We start from the raw sequence: 17,173 nt of genomic DNA, 5'->3' as shown, positions 1-17,173 counted from the left end.
AGAAGAAGAAGAACTAGATATTAAAGTTTGAGGACAAACTTTATGGTGGCTTGAAAAGCCGAGTCTGAATTAGCATGTTACTAGCATGAATTAGCAAGTAACTAGCATGATTCTAACACAAATTAGCATGTAACTAGCATGATTCTAGCATGAATTAGCATGTTACTAGCATGTTTCTAGCATGAGTTAGCATGTTACTAGCATGTTTCTAGCATGAATTAGCATGTTACTAGCATGATTCCAGCATGAATTAGCATGTTACTAGCATGTTTCTAGCATGAATTAGCATGTTACTAGCATGTTATTAGCATGATTCTAGCATGAATTAGCATGTTTCTAGCATGAATTAGCATGTTATTAGCATGATTCTAGCATGAATTAGCATGTTACTAGCATGTTTCTAGAATGAATTAGCATGATTCTAGCATGAATTAGCATGTTACTAGCATGTTTCTAGCATGAGTTAGCATGTTACTAGCATGTTTCTAGCATGAATTAGCATGTTACTAGCATGATTCTAGCATGAATTAGCATGTTACTAGCATGTTTCTAGCATGAATTAGCATATTATTAGCATGTTATTAGCATGATTCTAGCATGAATTAGCATGTTTCTAGCATGAATTAGCATGTTATTAGCATGATTCTAGCATGAATTAGCATGTTACTAGCATGATTCTAGCATGAATTAGCATGTTGCTAGCATGATTCTAGCATGAATTAGCATGTTACTAGCATGTTTCTAGCACGAATTAGCATGTTACTAGCATGATTTAGCATGTTATTAGCATGATTCTAGCATGAATTAGCATGTTTCTAGCATGAATTAGCATGTTATTAGCATGATTCTAGCATGAATTAGCATGTTACTAGCATGATTCTAGCATGAATTAGCATGTTTCTAGCATGAATTAGCATGTTACTAGCATGATTCTAGCATGATTAGCATGTTACTAGCATGATTCTAGCATGAATTAGCATGTTATTAGCATGATTCTAGCATGAATTAGCATGTTACTAGCATGATTCTAGCATGAATTAGCATGTTACTAGCATGATTCTAGCATGAATTAGCATGTTTACTAGCATGATTCTAGCATGGATTAGCATGTAACTAGCATGATTCTAGCATGGATTAGCATGTTACTAGCATGTTTCTAGCAATGAATTAGCATGTTATTAGCATGATCTAGCATGAATTAGCATGTTACTAGCATGATTCTAGCATGAATTAGCATGTTTCTAGCATGAAATTAGCATGTTACTAGCATGATTCTAGCATGAATTAGCATGTTACTAGCAATGATTCTAGCATGAATTAGCATGTTATTAGCATGATTCTAGCATGAATTAGCATGTTACTAGCATGATTCTAGCATGAAGTTAAGCAGTGTTACTAGCATGATTCTAGCATGAATTAGCATGGTTACTAGCATGATTCTAGCATGGATTAGCATGTAACTAGCATGATTCTAGCATGGATTAGCATGTTACTAGCATGTTTCTAGCATGAATTAGCATGTTATTAGCATGATTCTAGCATGAATTAGCATGTTACTAGCATGATTCTAGCATGAATTAGCATGTTTCTAGCATGAATTAGCATGTTACTAGCATGATTCTAGCATGAATTAGCATGTTACTAGCATGTTTCTAGCATTAATTAGCATGTTACTAGCATGTTTATAGCATGAATTAGCATGTTATTAGCATGATTCTAGCATGAGTCAGCTTGTTTCTAGCATGAATTAGCATGTTGTTAGCATGATTCTAGCATGAATTAGCATGTTACTAGCATGACTAGCATGTCACTATCGTGTTGCTAGCACCTTTCTAGCAAGATTAGCATGTCAGTAGGATGTTAAAACTGTTAGCGTGTGTTAGAATAGCTAGTCACAGTCTCTGGGACAGTTGCTAGGGTGCTGAAATTGGTTGGCTAGGGAGTGGCTAGTAAGTTTAAAGGTAATCAGTGATTGGCTGCTGGCTAGACTGAGTTGAATGAGGCCAGACTCTAGTCTGTAGGACAGTCTGATGCAGAGTTCTGAGCTCACAAAGGTTGATCCAATGTTAAGTAAATGGGAGTCTTTTACAATGGAAGTCTATGGGACAGTTGCTAGGGTGCTGTAAGTGGTTGCTAGGGAGTGGCTAGTAAGTTAAAAAGTCATCAGTTATTGGCTGCTGGCTAGACTGAGTTAAATGAGTCCAGTTAGAAGTCTGTAGGACAGTCTGATGCAGAGTTATGAGCTCACAAAGTTTGACCCAATGTTAAGTCAATGGGACTTTTGGGATTTTTCTGGGTCGTTTTTCGGAAAAACCCAAAGTCGGATCAGTTAGAAAAGATATAGCAACCCGAGTCAGACCAGTTTGAAGGTTTGACGAAAGTTTGAAGTATGTAGCTTGAAAGGCCTAGGAGGAGATACACTTAGAAATTAGTCTCAGAAGAAGAAGAAGAAGAAGAAGAAGAAGAAGAAGAAGAATAATAATAAGTTTAAGATAGATAACAATATGCTGGCTTTTCAAGCCACCATAATAAAATGCATTATAGATAAAAACTAACATTGGACAACTTTCCAAAATGACATTTAAATTTGTAGTTAAATATATGTAAAGATGATTGTTTTCACAACTTTGTTCGTTAATCTGCATTGCGAATTAGTTTTTTCAAGTTGTAAATATAAATAAAGTGTAAATAAAGCCATTTTACATTGTATGAACTTGGAAAAGTGTAATAAAATGACACTTCAGTTAAAGTTATAAGCAAAAAATATTGCTTTCTGCTTTTAAAAGTCAAGTTTAATTAATTTTTTGATTACCCTTTTTAAATAAACCTTCGTAAAATTTACTATCACGCTGAGCATTTAAAATGGATTTATTAATAATTAACCATTAATAAATCAGCTTTAAGGGACATTATTTGATGTTTTTGATTGTCATTTTTTCCAGTGAAGCGTATGTAGTTTGTTCAGAAAACTCTTTATAACGCTCAGTGTGTTTTTAAGGCGACTCTTCAGTGTGTTTGCATGGATTTTTTTAAGTTGCCCTTTTCTAGCTCTTGAATGGCAGCTGTCAGTGTGTGTGTGTGTGTGTGAAGGATTTCTTAATGTCACTCTTTATCTGTTCACTTTATCCCTCACACACGTAATGAAAAGCCAAATGTCAGCTGATAAAACCTGAACATGAACATTTACTGCGGACACACACACGTGTTCAGCTGCAGGCCACGAATGTTTAGTTGTGTTTTATATTTAAAGGTGGAATAATCTGGTTTTACTTTTTGAATTAAGATGATTTTGTTTACTTTTGCAGATTATTTAGCTTGTTTTAATGAAAAACTGACATGTTATTTCCTAAAACAAAACAATATTTCTTGCTTGACTAGAAAATGCTTCTTTATTTCAATTTTTGTTTAGTTTTTTCAGATTTTTTGGACTTGAAACGAGACAAAAACTCTTAATAAGAACAGCATTTTTTGTCTGCTTTTCTTACTCTTAAGTTTTTGCCTTGTTTCTTGTCTTGAAATTCTGGAATCAAGAAGAGTTTTGTGAACATTTCACATATGTTTTCTGGGGAAAAAGACTTATTTTCCTTGCTGTATGTCCTTACTTTGGGTTTTCTAACTATAAAATTAATTCATTCATTTTCCTTCAGCTTAGTCCCTTTATTCGCCACAGTGGAATGAACCGCCAACTATTCCAGCACATGTTTTATGCAGCGGATGCCCTTCCAGCTGCAACCCAGTACTGGGTAACTATAAAATGTCCACTGAAAGTTTGAATAATGTCTGTTTTATTTGTGTAAAGATAATAAATGTATAAATTTTGTGTTTCTGTGTGTGGAAATGCCTCAGATAGGGTCAATAAATATATAAAATACAATCTTCAATGCTTTAAATAAACACTAAAGCTGTGGAATTTGAAACAATGCGAGATTTACATCATAAGACTTTATTGTTGTGATTAATGAAACATGGTTTCAGGGGAATAAAATCACTTGTTCTTTATTTATGGTCAAACATTTTGTGGAAGAACATGTACTTTTTTTTTTTTTTTGAAGGTTGCAAAAGATGTCGATCATGAATGCAAAACTAAAAAATTTCATCAATTTCTCTTGATTCCAACAACAAAATCCACATTGTTTATGTTTCTTACATGAATACAATGATTGAACAAACCAAGAATGAGGAAACAAACCAAAATAATCCGTTTAAAACTCAATTTAAAAAGCAGATCTTTGGGATTCAGTCCATTAATATCCTGCATTTGCTTTAAAAGTAACATCCAGTTAAATGCAATCTTTGGAACTGAAAACACAGACGTCAATATTCAACAACTGCTGAAACACTGAAAGAATGAAGTGTTTTTTACGTTAGTAGTAGATTGTCTGGTACGTTTCATCCCATGACAGAACTGTATTTGCATGTTTATCAAGACAAGATTGACACAAGTTGTGATTCAATATCGTCAAAACACAGTTTAAATCCAATTTCAGGAGTCGCTGTTGAGTTTCTGAAGAGAGAATGAAAGATTAACAGTCATGGCACGCTTGATCGGAAACATTGAATTTCTGATCAAATGCACGATGTTCCTATACACATCTGAGATGAATGCTTTAAAAATGAGATCGGGCTGTCATGCAAAAAAATAAAGTCAACAAAATGGATCCAGAACTTAAATGTGCTTTACAGACGATGCATTACAGGCTAGCTATAGTCATGCAAAAATCAAGCCTACGGCGTTGAATGACAGCTGCGATGCTACATTTTCACAGGGAACGAAAAGATGGTGTAAATAAAGTCGACTGTACAACAAATGTGACGGAAAATAAACAGCTGTAAACTCTGAGCTCATTCTAGCAAAAGCAATCCAAAAATAACATCCTTGTTGAGAAAAATAAACCGTAAAATAACGCATTAAATGAAGTAAAGAGAGAGAGAGAAAGAGAGAGAAAAAGACAAGCATTGTGTTTTTGGTAAGCGAATCTCGGCTATTACAAAATAAAATCACAACTTATGATGTATAAAGCTTTTTTTTTTTCTTTTTCATCTTGGTTTGTCTTGTCACAGTTACTAAAAAATAAGAGTAAGTGAATAATTTAATACATACGCTATAATAACAATACCCTAACACTATCTTCTATGAGGTATATCCGAGAAAAATTTGGTAAGAAAAGCGCGGTCTGCGTTCTCGACATGCTCCGGGTTTGGTTTTTTCTCTTCTGTTTCTTGTTTAAAGCTTTGCAACCATTGAAAGGAGAGGGAAAGGAGAAGCCTTTGGTATAGTTTTGTCAGTGTTTTCTTTGCAGGATTGCATTGCAAAGCACCATTTAAAACCGTCGCAGGTTTGTCCTGTCGCTGAGGTACGAACTGAAGAAGAAACAGAGGTCGAAACATCGCTTTGGTTCAAGCAAGGCACTCATCCAACAATATCTCATACTTTGCAACAAAAGCGCTTTCTATGTCTTTGTCGGGGGGGTATAATAAGTAAATAAACATTAAAAAGGTGAAAGTATTTTTTTTAAATGCAATTTTGGGTCAATCAAATCAATGCAGTTTCGACGTTTAACTGAAAACCTGACTTTTTTATTCATCGTAAATGCTACGAATATAGATCTGACTGATTAATATTTACTGTTTATAAATGTTTTAGTTTTCCAACATGATGAATTGATGCATGACCTGTAGCAGAATAAAGAAATAGCATTGCGTCTGGCGTTTGTGTCTTGAGCTTTCGACGGCAGGCGCTTTTTCCTGAAAATCATCCCGGACGAGCCCCCGCTTTGGTTTGCCGTGAGATGATTTGGTTTGTTCTTTGGTTTAAAGTTCGTCCCGCACAGAAACACCAATGCTGTTGTTGTTGTTTAAAGCCAAATCTTTGATCTAAAGTTTGGGATATTTCGGATTAATAAGGTTTACCACAGTAGTTTTATCGTTATGTAAACACTTTGAAAAAAAAAGTTTGCTAATAAATTTGCTTAAAAAGGGATCAGTTTATCATCTTCAATAGAATTTTTACTCTTAATACATTTCATAAACAATTACAGAGAAATTGCAAATAATGCATTGCACTGAAATTGTTATTTTAAAATAAAAAAAATTGCAATAGCACTTTCCTCTAAAATAAATAAATAAATAAAAGCTTTTAAAAAATCTATAAGTTTATAAGTCTGAGGTGGCGTCTTATTAGAATCTTTTTAGGAAAACTATACGGTCACACTTTACAATAAAATGTCATTAATGAACATGAACTACTAGTGGACAATACTTGTACATCATATCAATGGTTCAACCTTTACTAATGCATTATTAAAATCAGAATTTTAGCTTGTTAACGTTAGTTAACGCACCATGGGTTAACGAACTTATTAAATAACTATGCCACAGCCATATCACCCTGCAGCCCAAGAGCGGTTACTCACTGAAGCTAAGCAGGGCTGAGTCTGGTCAGTCTCTGGATGGGAGACCACATGGGAGAACTAGGTTGCTGTTGAGTCGTGTTAGTGAGGCCAGTAGGGGGTGCTCAACCTGTGGTCTGCGTGAGTCCTGATGCCCCAGTATAGTGAAGGGGACACTATACTGTCAGTGAGCGCCGTCTTTCGGATGAGACGTTAAACTGAGATCCTGACTCTCTGTGGTTATTAATAATCCCAGGGCACTTCTGGTAAAGAATAGGGGTGTAACCCCAGTGTCCTGGCCAAATTCCCCCAATCATCCCCATCCACTGAATTGGCTCTATCACCGTCTCTCCACTTCACTAATAGCTGGTGTGTGGTGAAGCACTGGCGCCATTGTCCTGTGGCTGCCGTCGCATCATCCACTTGGATGCTGCACACTGATGGTAGTGTGGAGAGACCCCTCCCCTCATGATTGTGAAGTGCTTTGAGTGTATGGCAATGCACTATATAAATACACATTAAGTTATGTAACATGAACAAATACTGTAATAAATGTACTGTTCATGTTAGTATATGCATTAACTAATGCACCCTTATTGAAAAGTCTTACCAGTTATATTTTGCAAGTTGTATTTAAAACGCTTATCAATGCACATGTTGAATTTCGAGGGTTTTTATATTAAATATAAACAAAATACAATATTCTGTTGATCCAAAAATATTGTAGAACATTTGCTGTTTGTAATTGTTTAAAAATATTACTAACAATTCATAACGAAAGTGTTTTAAAGTCAAATTCAAGGCAACTATTTTAATTTTAATTTCATAACTAATTTCTTTAATTAATTTAGCACAAAATTATGCTGTTAAATTTCAGATTTTCTTTAATAAATATTACATTTTAAGGGTTTTGTTTTAATACACTAATAATTGTTTAAATCAATTATTAGCAATACTTCTGAGAAAATCCCACACCATTCATTCATTTTAATCGGGGTCGCCACAGTGGAATGAACCACCAACTATTCCAGTCTATGTTTTACACAATGGACGCCCTTCCAGCTGCAACCCAGTACTGGGAAACACCCATACACTCTCACATTCACTCATACACTACGGCCAATTTAGTTAATCAGTTCCCCTATAGCGCATGTGTTTGGACTGTGGGGGAAACCGGAGCACGCGGAGGAAACCCACACCAACACGGGGAGAACATGCAAACTCCATACAGAAATGCCAATTGGATCAGCCGGGATTAAAACCAGTGACTTTCTTGCTCTGTCGCTCCTACACCAATTCTTTTATGTAAAATTTTGAAATGAACACAAGGCATGACTGAAAATACTGCAAGTTTGTCAACAACTAGCGATCAGAAGCATCAATGTTTCTGTGCAGGACGTATCACTGCTAGCCATGTGTTATTTTACTCCTAAGACACGATCAGATCCGCACAGATCTCCAGCTGGACGTCGAATCCCGTTCGCTCCATTGCACTTATTTTTCCGAGGAGAGAAGAACACCCGAGTCCGAAAAGAGAGAGAGAAGAACAGAGAACGAGAGTGTGGAAAATAGCCAAATATCCAGAGCATGCCGTAAGAAGCGCAGACCGCACTCGAGAAGAGAAAAGAAATCTTTGGTATCTTTGGTTTTCATCATCAACACGATTAAAATTACAAATGGAAAATTCAGTGAGGTAGCCTCTGTGGTTCTCACTATAGAGATAGAAAGACTTTTATACACACACACAAGTCAGTCTTGGAAGCAGCTTCTTCTAGTTATTTTTTTTTAAGGGATTTTCCTCTGTCCTTCTACGAGTGAAGCGATGAACAAACGGCCTCTCAGCGTCCGTGGGGTTTGTTTTGATCTTTGGTGTATCTTTACGTTGAATATCTCCGTTTAACGTGTGGCCTCGTGTACCATCTCCAAAATATATATATATTAGCAATCGCAAATGTCCTTCAGGAGAGATTGTTTCCTTTCGAAAGGACGAGCAAAATCAAAAACATATACACACATCACAAATAAAAACCTGATCAAACACATTTCAGAATCATTGGTGGAAAAATACACAGTTGCTTTCATTTTTCCTTTCAGGTGAAATCAAATTAAACTTAAAGGGATAGTTCACTTAAAAATGTTGATTCCTGGATCGTTTATTCACCCTTAAACTCTTCAAAACCTCCACTGATACAAATGATGTCTGCAAACTTGCTGCAAACAATTTATGTGTGTTGAGTTTATACAAACAAATTCAATTTAATAGTGTTCAACTTAATTTGTTTGTTTAAACTCAGCCCAAAATAATTGTTTATAACCCCTTACTTAAAAGATTTCAGAAAATCCAAGGAATCATCATTGCTGTTTGTTCGAGCTATTTATTTAAAATGAGTTGAATCAACACAATTCTTGAGTTTTTTTTGTGGATAACTTAATTGTTTTATGTTCAGTCCACTTAAATTAGTAAAAACAATTAAGTTAACTTGTGATTTGTGTTGGGACAACATGAAAGAATTGTGAAACCCTTCATTTTTTTTTCAGTGTACACTGTTCAGACTAATTTAAAATGAGTTGAAACAACAATTCTTGAGTTTTTTTTGAGGCAACTCAATTAGCAAATAACTCAATAAATTCGTAAAAAAAATTGTGATTTGTGTTGGGACAACATGAAAGAATTGTGTAAAACCCTGCTTTTTTTTACAGTGTACACTGTTTGTTCAGACTTATTTAAAATGAGTTGAAACAACAATTCTTGAGATTTTTTGAGGCAACTCAATTAATAAATAACTCCATAAATTCGTAAAAAAAATTGTGATTTGTGTTGGGACAACATGAAAGAATTGTGTGAAACCCTTCATTTTTTTTACAGTGTACACTGAAAAAAAACTATTCAAAGATGATTCCTTGGATTTACTCAATTTTTTTACGTTAAGTGGTTGTAACCAATTTATTTGGGCTGCATTTAAACAAACAAATTAAGTTGAACATTGTTAAATTTAATTTGTTTGTTTAAATTCAACACAAATAAATTGTTTGCAGCAGTTTTGTATGCAACACTTTTTTCAGTGTACACTGTTCAGACTAATTTAAAATGAGTTGAAACAACAATTCTTGAGTTTTTTTTGAGGCAACTCAATTAGCAAATAACTCAATAAATTCGTAAAAAAATTGTGATTTGTGTTGGGACAACATGAAAGAATTGTGTGAAACCCTGCATGTTTTACAGTTTACACACACACAAAAAAATAAGTTTTCTGTTTGTTCAAACTACTTATTTAAAATGAGTTGTTTTTTTGGGACAACTTAATTGTTTTATGTTTAAATTTGTAAGCTAACTTAATTCCTTTATGTTGTCCCAACACAAATCTATTGTGTTAAATTTTTTTACAGTGTATTTAAGTTTCTTGAACACAAACGTAGATATTTTACTCATTAATTTTCCTTAAGCTTTGTCCCTTGTTTATCAGGGGCCACCACAGTGGAATGAATCGCCAACTATTCCAGCATATGTTTTTAACTTAGAGGATGCCCTTTTTGTGGCAACCCAGCACTGAGAAAATATTTTAGTCAATTTATCATTATTTTGTTGACTCAGTGGTTAGCACTGTGGCCTCACAACAAGAAGATCGCTGGTTCGAGTCCTAGTTGGGCCAGTTGGCATTTCTGTGTGGAGTCAAAACATTTATTAAACAAATTTATTTATTAAAATAATATTTTAGTCACCAAACTTATTTAGAAACTGAAAGATAAGACAATTAAATTCAAGCTAAATTTTGGCTCAGTGGTTAGCACTGTGGCCTCACAGCAAGAAGGTCGCTGGTTCGAGTCCTAGCTGGGTCAGTTGGTGTTTCTGCGTTTGCATGTTCTCCCGGTGTTGGCGTGGGTTTCCTCCGGGTGCTCCGGTTTCCCCCACAGTCCAAATACATGCACTATAGGTGAATTGATGAACTAAATTGGACGTAGTGTATGAGTGTGTGTGTGTTAGTGTGTGTGTGTGTGAATGAATGAGTGTGTATGGGTGTTTCCCAGTACTAGGTTGCAGCTTGAAGAGTGTAAAACATGTGCTGGAATAGTTGGCGGTTCATTCCGCTGTGGCGACTCCTGATAATAAGGGACTAAGCCAAAGGAAAATGAATGAATGTATGTAAATAAATGTCAAGAGTTTTGTTTTATAACACTTTTTTTACAGTAGAATAAATGATGAAGTTATTTCTGTGTGAACTACCCCTTTATGAGTCATTTTAACTGAAACATCTTGTATAACTTAAAAAACATAAGTTGGACTTATCTTCATGACTTATTGATCAGATCATTTTTTTTACAGACAAAATTAAATACAGCCTTTGCGTTGCTTTTTAAAGTAAAGCTAACTAATAAATTACCTGCATCTTTGATGCGCTAGTAGTCTTAAATAATCAATTACATCTAATTAAATAAATAATTAATAAGGAAAAACAAACAAACTATGCATACTAGTCATAAATAAATACGTCTGATGCTGTCCAACATGCAAGTAAATGTAAACTTTGGCAAGCTAATCGGGAAAACAGGGATTTGGCAATTAAATTAGGCTCAATCATGACAAGAATAAATTACATAAATAAATCACATATTGCAAAATGAAACCATCATCGTCGTACAGAGGCGTTAAGTACTAAGACAAGCAAAGGAAAGCTGTGATCAACGTCTTTGGACTAGAAGCTTTTAAAGAGAGAAACCTAAAGGATAAAGCTATTCGACCTACAGTCTGCAGTTTCCTCTCTAGTGTTTTTTTTGTGTGTTTTTCTTTTTATTATTGGCAGATTATTGGCTTTTCAGTTTGGAAATATAGTGTTGTTTTAGCGCCAGCTCTCTCAAACATGGGATTTTGGGATGGAGACTAACGTAAGAGGAAATAATAACTAAAAAGATGCAATTCTTTGGTTTGGTATTGATCTGTTTATGGGTTTAAAAGTCAAACTATAGGTGGTTTATTGAGTTTGCATGTGCGTAAAGGTGTTTATCTTTGGTAAGCCCGTCAGGCTGAGTGACACCTTTAGTTTTAGCTGCAAAAACAGAAGATTTGAAATACATAAGTACTAAACAATCCCATGTTTGCGGAGGAGGTCGATTGCGGGAAGGGTAAATTGCGGCGGGTGTTACTCTTGAATCTTTGGTATTGTAGCTGATGAGGTTTTTGTTGTTCTTTCCGTTTTTTTGGTTTGAAAAAACTGCATAGGCACACATTAAAAGACAATCTTCAGCTTGGTTTTGAGAGACGCATCGTTCTCCGATGTCGCAGGTAAAAGCTCCGTCGCATTGAAACCCTTCCGATCCCATTCTGCTTCCAATGTCTCGATGCAGCGAGCGCGGACAAATCCCCCGCTTTGTTTGCTGCAGGTTTAGTGTTTGGGTTGTTTCGCTTCCTCTTTGTTGTCCTTTGCTTAGGTGCAGAAAAGTTTCTTTGGTGTCGATTTGTCAATAAATAGAAAAAGTCTTTTAGTGTCCGTGTTTTTTAGGAGATGGGGGGGGGGTTTGGGTGATCCATGCTGGAGAGTATCTGCTTACCGGCTCAATATGTTGAGATTTAGGAAAGTGGCACTGGTGTGGAGATTGTCCTCTTAAACTCTTTTTAAAGGCCCTGATCACCAGTGCCAAAGTCTGAGAAAAGTGTGTGTGTAAATGTGTGTGTGGTCTTGTTTTTATATCCTAGTGGGGACTTAAAGAGACAGTTCACTCAAAAATGGGATTATATTTACTGATCAGTCACTTGTTTGAGTTTTAATAGTGAACATTGAAAACCATTTGACTTGTATTTTTTGTTCCTACTATTGAAATCAATGGCGTTCAGCAGAAGAAATACTTAGAGGTCCTGTGAAAGTCTTTGAAATGTGCGTTTTTTAATTCGATGATTGACGTAATCTCAATTGAAACATGAAGAGAGGGCGGGGTATATAGTAGCCCCTCCCCTTTGTTTAAAAACAGCCAATAGCGTTTGGTTTTATCACAATTCTGACAGAGAAAATGGATCAGCTCAAGTGCATCAAACTAACAGCCAATGAGAAGAAGGGGGCGGGGCTTGTCAGAAACTAGACAGCATTTTGATTGGTCAGAAGATTTGAGAAACTGAATTAAAATGTTGACGACAATTTAGGTGGAAGCGACAAATTTTGGATGTTTGTGTCAGGTTAATATGAATTTTGTCGCCGTTTTAAAGCACTCTTGCTTATAGACAACCTTAAATCTAACATCTAAAAAACGTTATTTTAATTTCACGGGACCTTTAAGTTGTAGATTATAACCGTTTTTATATACATCAAAATCTTTGAGTGTACTGTCACTTTAAATCTGAACGCACACAGACTCTTGGGGACCTAAAGTGAGGTCTTTATGACGTAAGCATGCTTATATATTACCCATAATTATATATTTATGTATTTAAATTTTAAAAATTGCAGATTATTTGTTTTTTTGTAAGTGTTAGCTTTAAGAGACTGAAAATACTAACGCCATCTCACGGCAACTGTTTAATGTAGTGGCTGATTTGTACGATCATTCATACATTGTATTACGATTTGCTAATCCACCAATGAGGTGAGTTTGGGGGCGGGGTTTTTGTGTCACGCCTCCTTTCAAAAATCTTACATTTTCATACAAATCAGCCACTAAACACAAAAAAAGTCCCATTTCCTTGTGAGATCAGCGTGAATGTACAGTCTGCACAGTACAAACATCATTACGTCAATATGAAGTCCCCATAAGGATAGCAAACCTCTCTCTCTCTGTGTGTGTGTGTGTTGTGCATTGGTTTGGATTGAGTGTGTTGTACAGACAGAATCTTGCGAGTTGTATGTTCTTCAGGTTGTATCATCCTGAGTTATTTTGAACCGTTGAAGAACATTGGGTGTGGTCCAGCCCTGCTCTATTGCCAATGTCATGTGCTTCAGGATTGTGCTCACAAAACCCGGCCGGAATATAACGCGCTGAGAAATCAGTGTGTGTTGTGCTTTGTGCTTCTGATGTTCAGAGGCACATCAGTGTGTTTGAGGAAAAACGGCAATCCGATGCAAAACCTTACGCCACTTTTATGGGTGAATCTCATGCCACGTGCATAGGATGTTTACTGAGAATTGATTACACTCTCAGAAATAAAGGTACAGGAGCTGTCACTGGTACATAAAAGATACATATTTGTACCCAAAGAGTCCACAATGGTACCTCAAAGGTGCATATTTGTACCCAAATGTACCTAAAAAGTACCTTTGATGTACCATTATGGACCCTTCAGGAACAAACATGTATCTTTTGAAAAGGTACTGCCCCAGTGACAGCTCCTGTACCTTTATTTCTGAGAGTGTACTTCATTTAAATAAATAAATGAATGAATAAAGCTCATTTTTGGAGGAGAGTCTTATGAGAATTGATGTTATTTGAGTTGAAAATAATAAGAAAAAAGATCAAATTATTAAATATAAGAATGATTATTAATATTATTATTAAAATTATTAATATTTTTTTATTTTTTAGTTATCTTTCTTATTATTTTTGCTTTTTGTTGTTGTAAATGTCTGTATGCATCACATAAATGCACTTAAAACGTGATTTTTTTTGTTTTGAGTTGCAGGAATTTATTATTTAATAATAATTATTTAATAATTTAATTTAATCTTCAATTAGAGAGACGACTTAAGATAGTGATTAAACTGATCTATCTGTAAAATGTGTTAAAAATAACACATTTTGTAATTATGCAAGTAAATAACTGGTCGAATGCTTCAATTTCAAGCATTGACTCACTTCATTTTGATGCAGTTTCTTGCACAGATGAAAAATATAACGAAATGAAGAGAGCTTATGTTTAAAACCACCTCATTTCCTCTTGGAATCAAGTGATCTTTGTGACTTTTATGAAGTTATTTTGTCATTTTAAGCCTAAATGAATTAGTATTTTAATAATAATGTACACTTATGCTTTTCAAGTAATTGCATTTTGCTTTTACTTTTAGGAAAAGTAATCCTGCAACCCAATACAAAAACACACACAAATCAATCCTCTTAGATTTGGATGCAGTTGTGAGATTCTCCCGTCACACACACTTCACTTCGTTCATCTCTATAAATCAGAGCTGTTTTAAAGACGTGAAGCTGAACATAAAGCGTGTGTGTGTGTGTGTGTGTGTGTGTGTGAGATTTCTTTTTCTTGGGGGGGTGTTTCCTCTTAAAGTTGTGTTTGTGAGCCGGTAAGCAGAGCGCTTCTCCGCTTTTTGGGGATGATGATTTCTCCTGCACTGTAAAAAATATCCGTAAATTAGCAGTTTTCCCTATATTGTGATTCCTGTTTACATATTTCCCCATTTATTTCTGCGTTTGAATTGCATTATGGGAGCTTGATCTTTCTTCTGACAACTTTTAACCTTGACAAGGTGGAAAAAAGGTGACATTTTTAAGTTTTAAGTTTTAAGTGTTATATTGTCTGGGTTGGTGTTGTTATTACTCTACAGAAACCCTGTAGTAAACTGTTGTCTGTTATTTCACAGACACATTTCTCTAGATATGATGTCTTATACATTATATGATTATTTCAGACTACTGAAATGGCAATAAGAGTTGAGTTCAATTTTCAGCATCAAAACTGGACAGAGAAAAGATCAAGGCTGGTAATAAATTGAAAATATTTGTACATATTTGACCCACATTTGGGTTGAAATAACCTAGCATTGTTTGGAGTATTGTTTTTGGGTCAAATATGAACAAACTTAACCTTTGGGTTTAAAAGAGTCATTGAAATTGAATTGAAAAATTAATGGTTTCCCAGTCAAAACAACATCAAAAACCATATTTGGACCACCATATTTGGACCAACGTTGGGTTATAACTCATAATTATTTAGAGTATAACCCAAATGGTTGGGTTTGTCCATATTTGGGCCAACGTTGAGTTATAACTCATAATTATTTAGAGTATAACCCAAATGGTTGGGTTTGTCCATATTTGGGCCAACGTTGAGTTATAACTCATAATTATTTAGAGTATAACCCAAATGGTTGGGTTTGTCCATATTTGGGCCAACGTTGAGTTATAACTCATAGTGTTGTTAAACAAATGTGGGTCAAATATGGACAAACCCAAATGGGGTTCAGTGTCATGTAAGTTTAATTTTAATAATGAACCTCAATGTTGGGTTTGCCCATATTTGATCCAAATAACAACCCAGAGTGCATTTTTAGTGTGCACTCAAAAACATTTGCTGGGTTATTTCAACCAAGTTGAAGAACTGCTGGGTTCATTTATTAAATTCAATTTATACCCTAAATTTTACCTTGATTGTTGGGTTTGTCCATATTTGGACCAACGTTGGGTTATAACTCATAATTATATAGAGTATAGCCCAGATTTAACCCAACGGTTGGCTTTGTCACACATTTGACTTGAATTTTCAACATCAAGTGTGGACAGAGCAGACCAAAAACATTTAACCCACATTTGGGTTGAAATAACCCAGCATTGATTAGAGGGTTGTAACACAAATTTGGGTCAAATATTAAGCATTGGGTTTAAAAGTGTCATTTAAATTTTATTAATGGTTTCCCAGTCAAAATGACATTTTTTTAACTCAATTTAGAGCCTAAATTTAATCCAGTGGTTGGGTTTGTCCACATTTTAGACCAACATTGGTTAATAACTCATAATTATTAAGAGTATAGCCCAAGTTTAACCCAATGGTTGGGTTTGCCAATGTTTGGACCAATGTTGGGGTATAACTCATAATTATTTAGATGATAGCCCAAATTTAACCCAATGGTTGGGCTTGTCCATATTTGGACTAACTTTGGGTTAGAACTGATAATTATTTAGAGTATAACCCAATGGTTGGGTTTGTTAATATTTGGACAAACGTTGGGATATAACTCGTAATTATTTAGAGTATAACCCAAAGGTTGGGTTTGTTCATATTTGGACCAACATTGGATTAAAACCCATAATTATTTAGAGTATAACCCAAAGGTTGGGATTGTCCATATTTGCTTCAACATTGGGTTATAACCCATAATTATTCAGAGTATAACCCAATAGTTGGGTTTGTCTATATTTGGAACACTGTTGGGTTATAACATAATTATTCCGAGTATAACCCAAAGGTTGGTTTATTCATATTTAGACCAACATTGGGTAATAACTCATAATTATTTATTTAATTATTTAATTATTAATTATTATTTAATTATTGAATTTTACAACAGGCCGACGGCAGAGATCAAAGCTCCATAATGGAATTCTCCAGCGTCCATAAAGGGGAAACCCACAACATAGGGAAAGTGTTGATTGGCAGGTATTTTTTACAGTGTGTGGATCACGCTTTGGTGCAAGTGCTGGAGGAGCTGTTGTTGGGACTGCCCTCGTCCAGCCATTTATCCAGGCTGCGTCTGCGGGCGTTCATGAAGAAGTTGCTGACCGTGCTCAGCTCCAGTCCCAGCTGCTGAGAGATGGTCATCTGCATCTCTTTAGATGGACGCTTGTTCTCCTTAAAGATGGCCAGAAGAGTTCGCCGCTGCAGGTCCGTGAAAACCAGACGCGACTTCTTTGGTGTATTGCTCCTGTCTTTGCTCGGGTCCTGCTCTTTTCTTTTGCACGCTTCGGGGGTTTCGTTTGTTGGAAAGGAGACACAAGAGAAACACAAGAAACACGTTAGAATCCAGCACACAGTTAAAGCACACATGACATCAAACCTAACCATATTGACTTTATTAGCTCACACTGAGAGTTTTGTGCTGGACAATTCATCTGTGCATGTCGTTAAGACAATAGTT

The 17,173-nt window shown here is 35.4% G+C and overlaps 1 protein-coding gene across 1 annotated transcript in view; it reads right to left on the bottom strand.

Moving 5' to 3' along the window:
• Window positions 1-16,685: 16,685 nt before the first annotated feature.
• The window catches only part of onecut2 (one cut homeobox 2), a 44,251-nt gene continuing 43,763 nt past the window's right edge, over window positions 16,686-17,173 (bottom strand). The window contains exon 2 of the mRNA XM_056446449.1: window positions 16,686-16,997. Coding sequence (XP_056302424.1) covers window positions 16,717-16,997 — 281 coding nt within the window. The 3' untranslated portion in view covers window positions 16,686-16,716. The remainder of the gene's footprint in view (window positions 16,998-17,173) is intronic.

The sequence above is a fragment of the Danio aesculapii genome, chromosome 21, assembly GCF_903798145.1.
Source record: "Danio aesculapii chromosome 21, fDanAes4.1, whole genome shotgun sequence".
NCBI classification, from domain to species: domain Eukaryota; kingdom Metazoa; phylum Chordata; class Actinopteri; order Cypriniformes; family Danionidae; genus Danio; species Danio aesculapii.
This window is presented reverse-complemented; position numbering and strand designations above follow the sequence as displayed.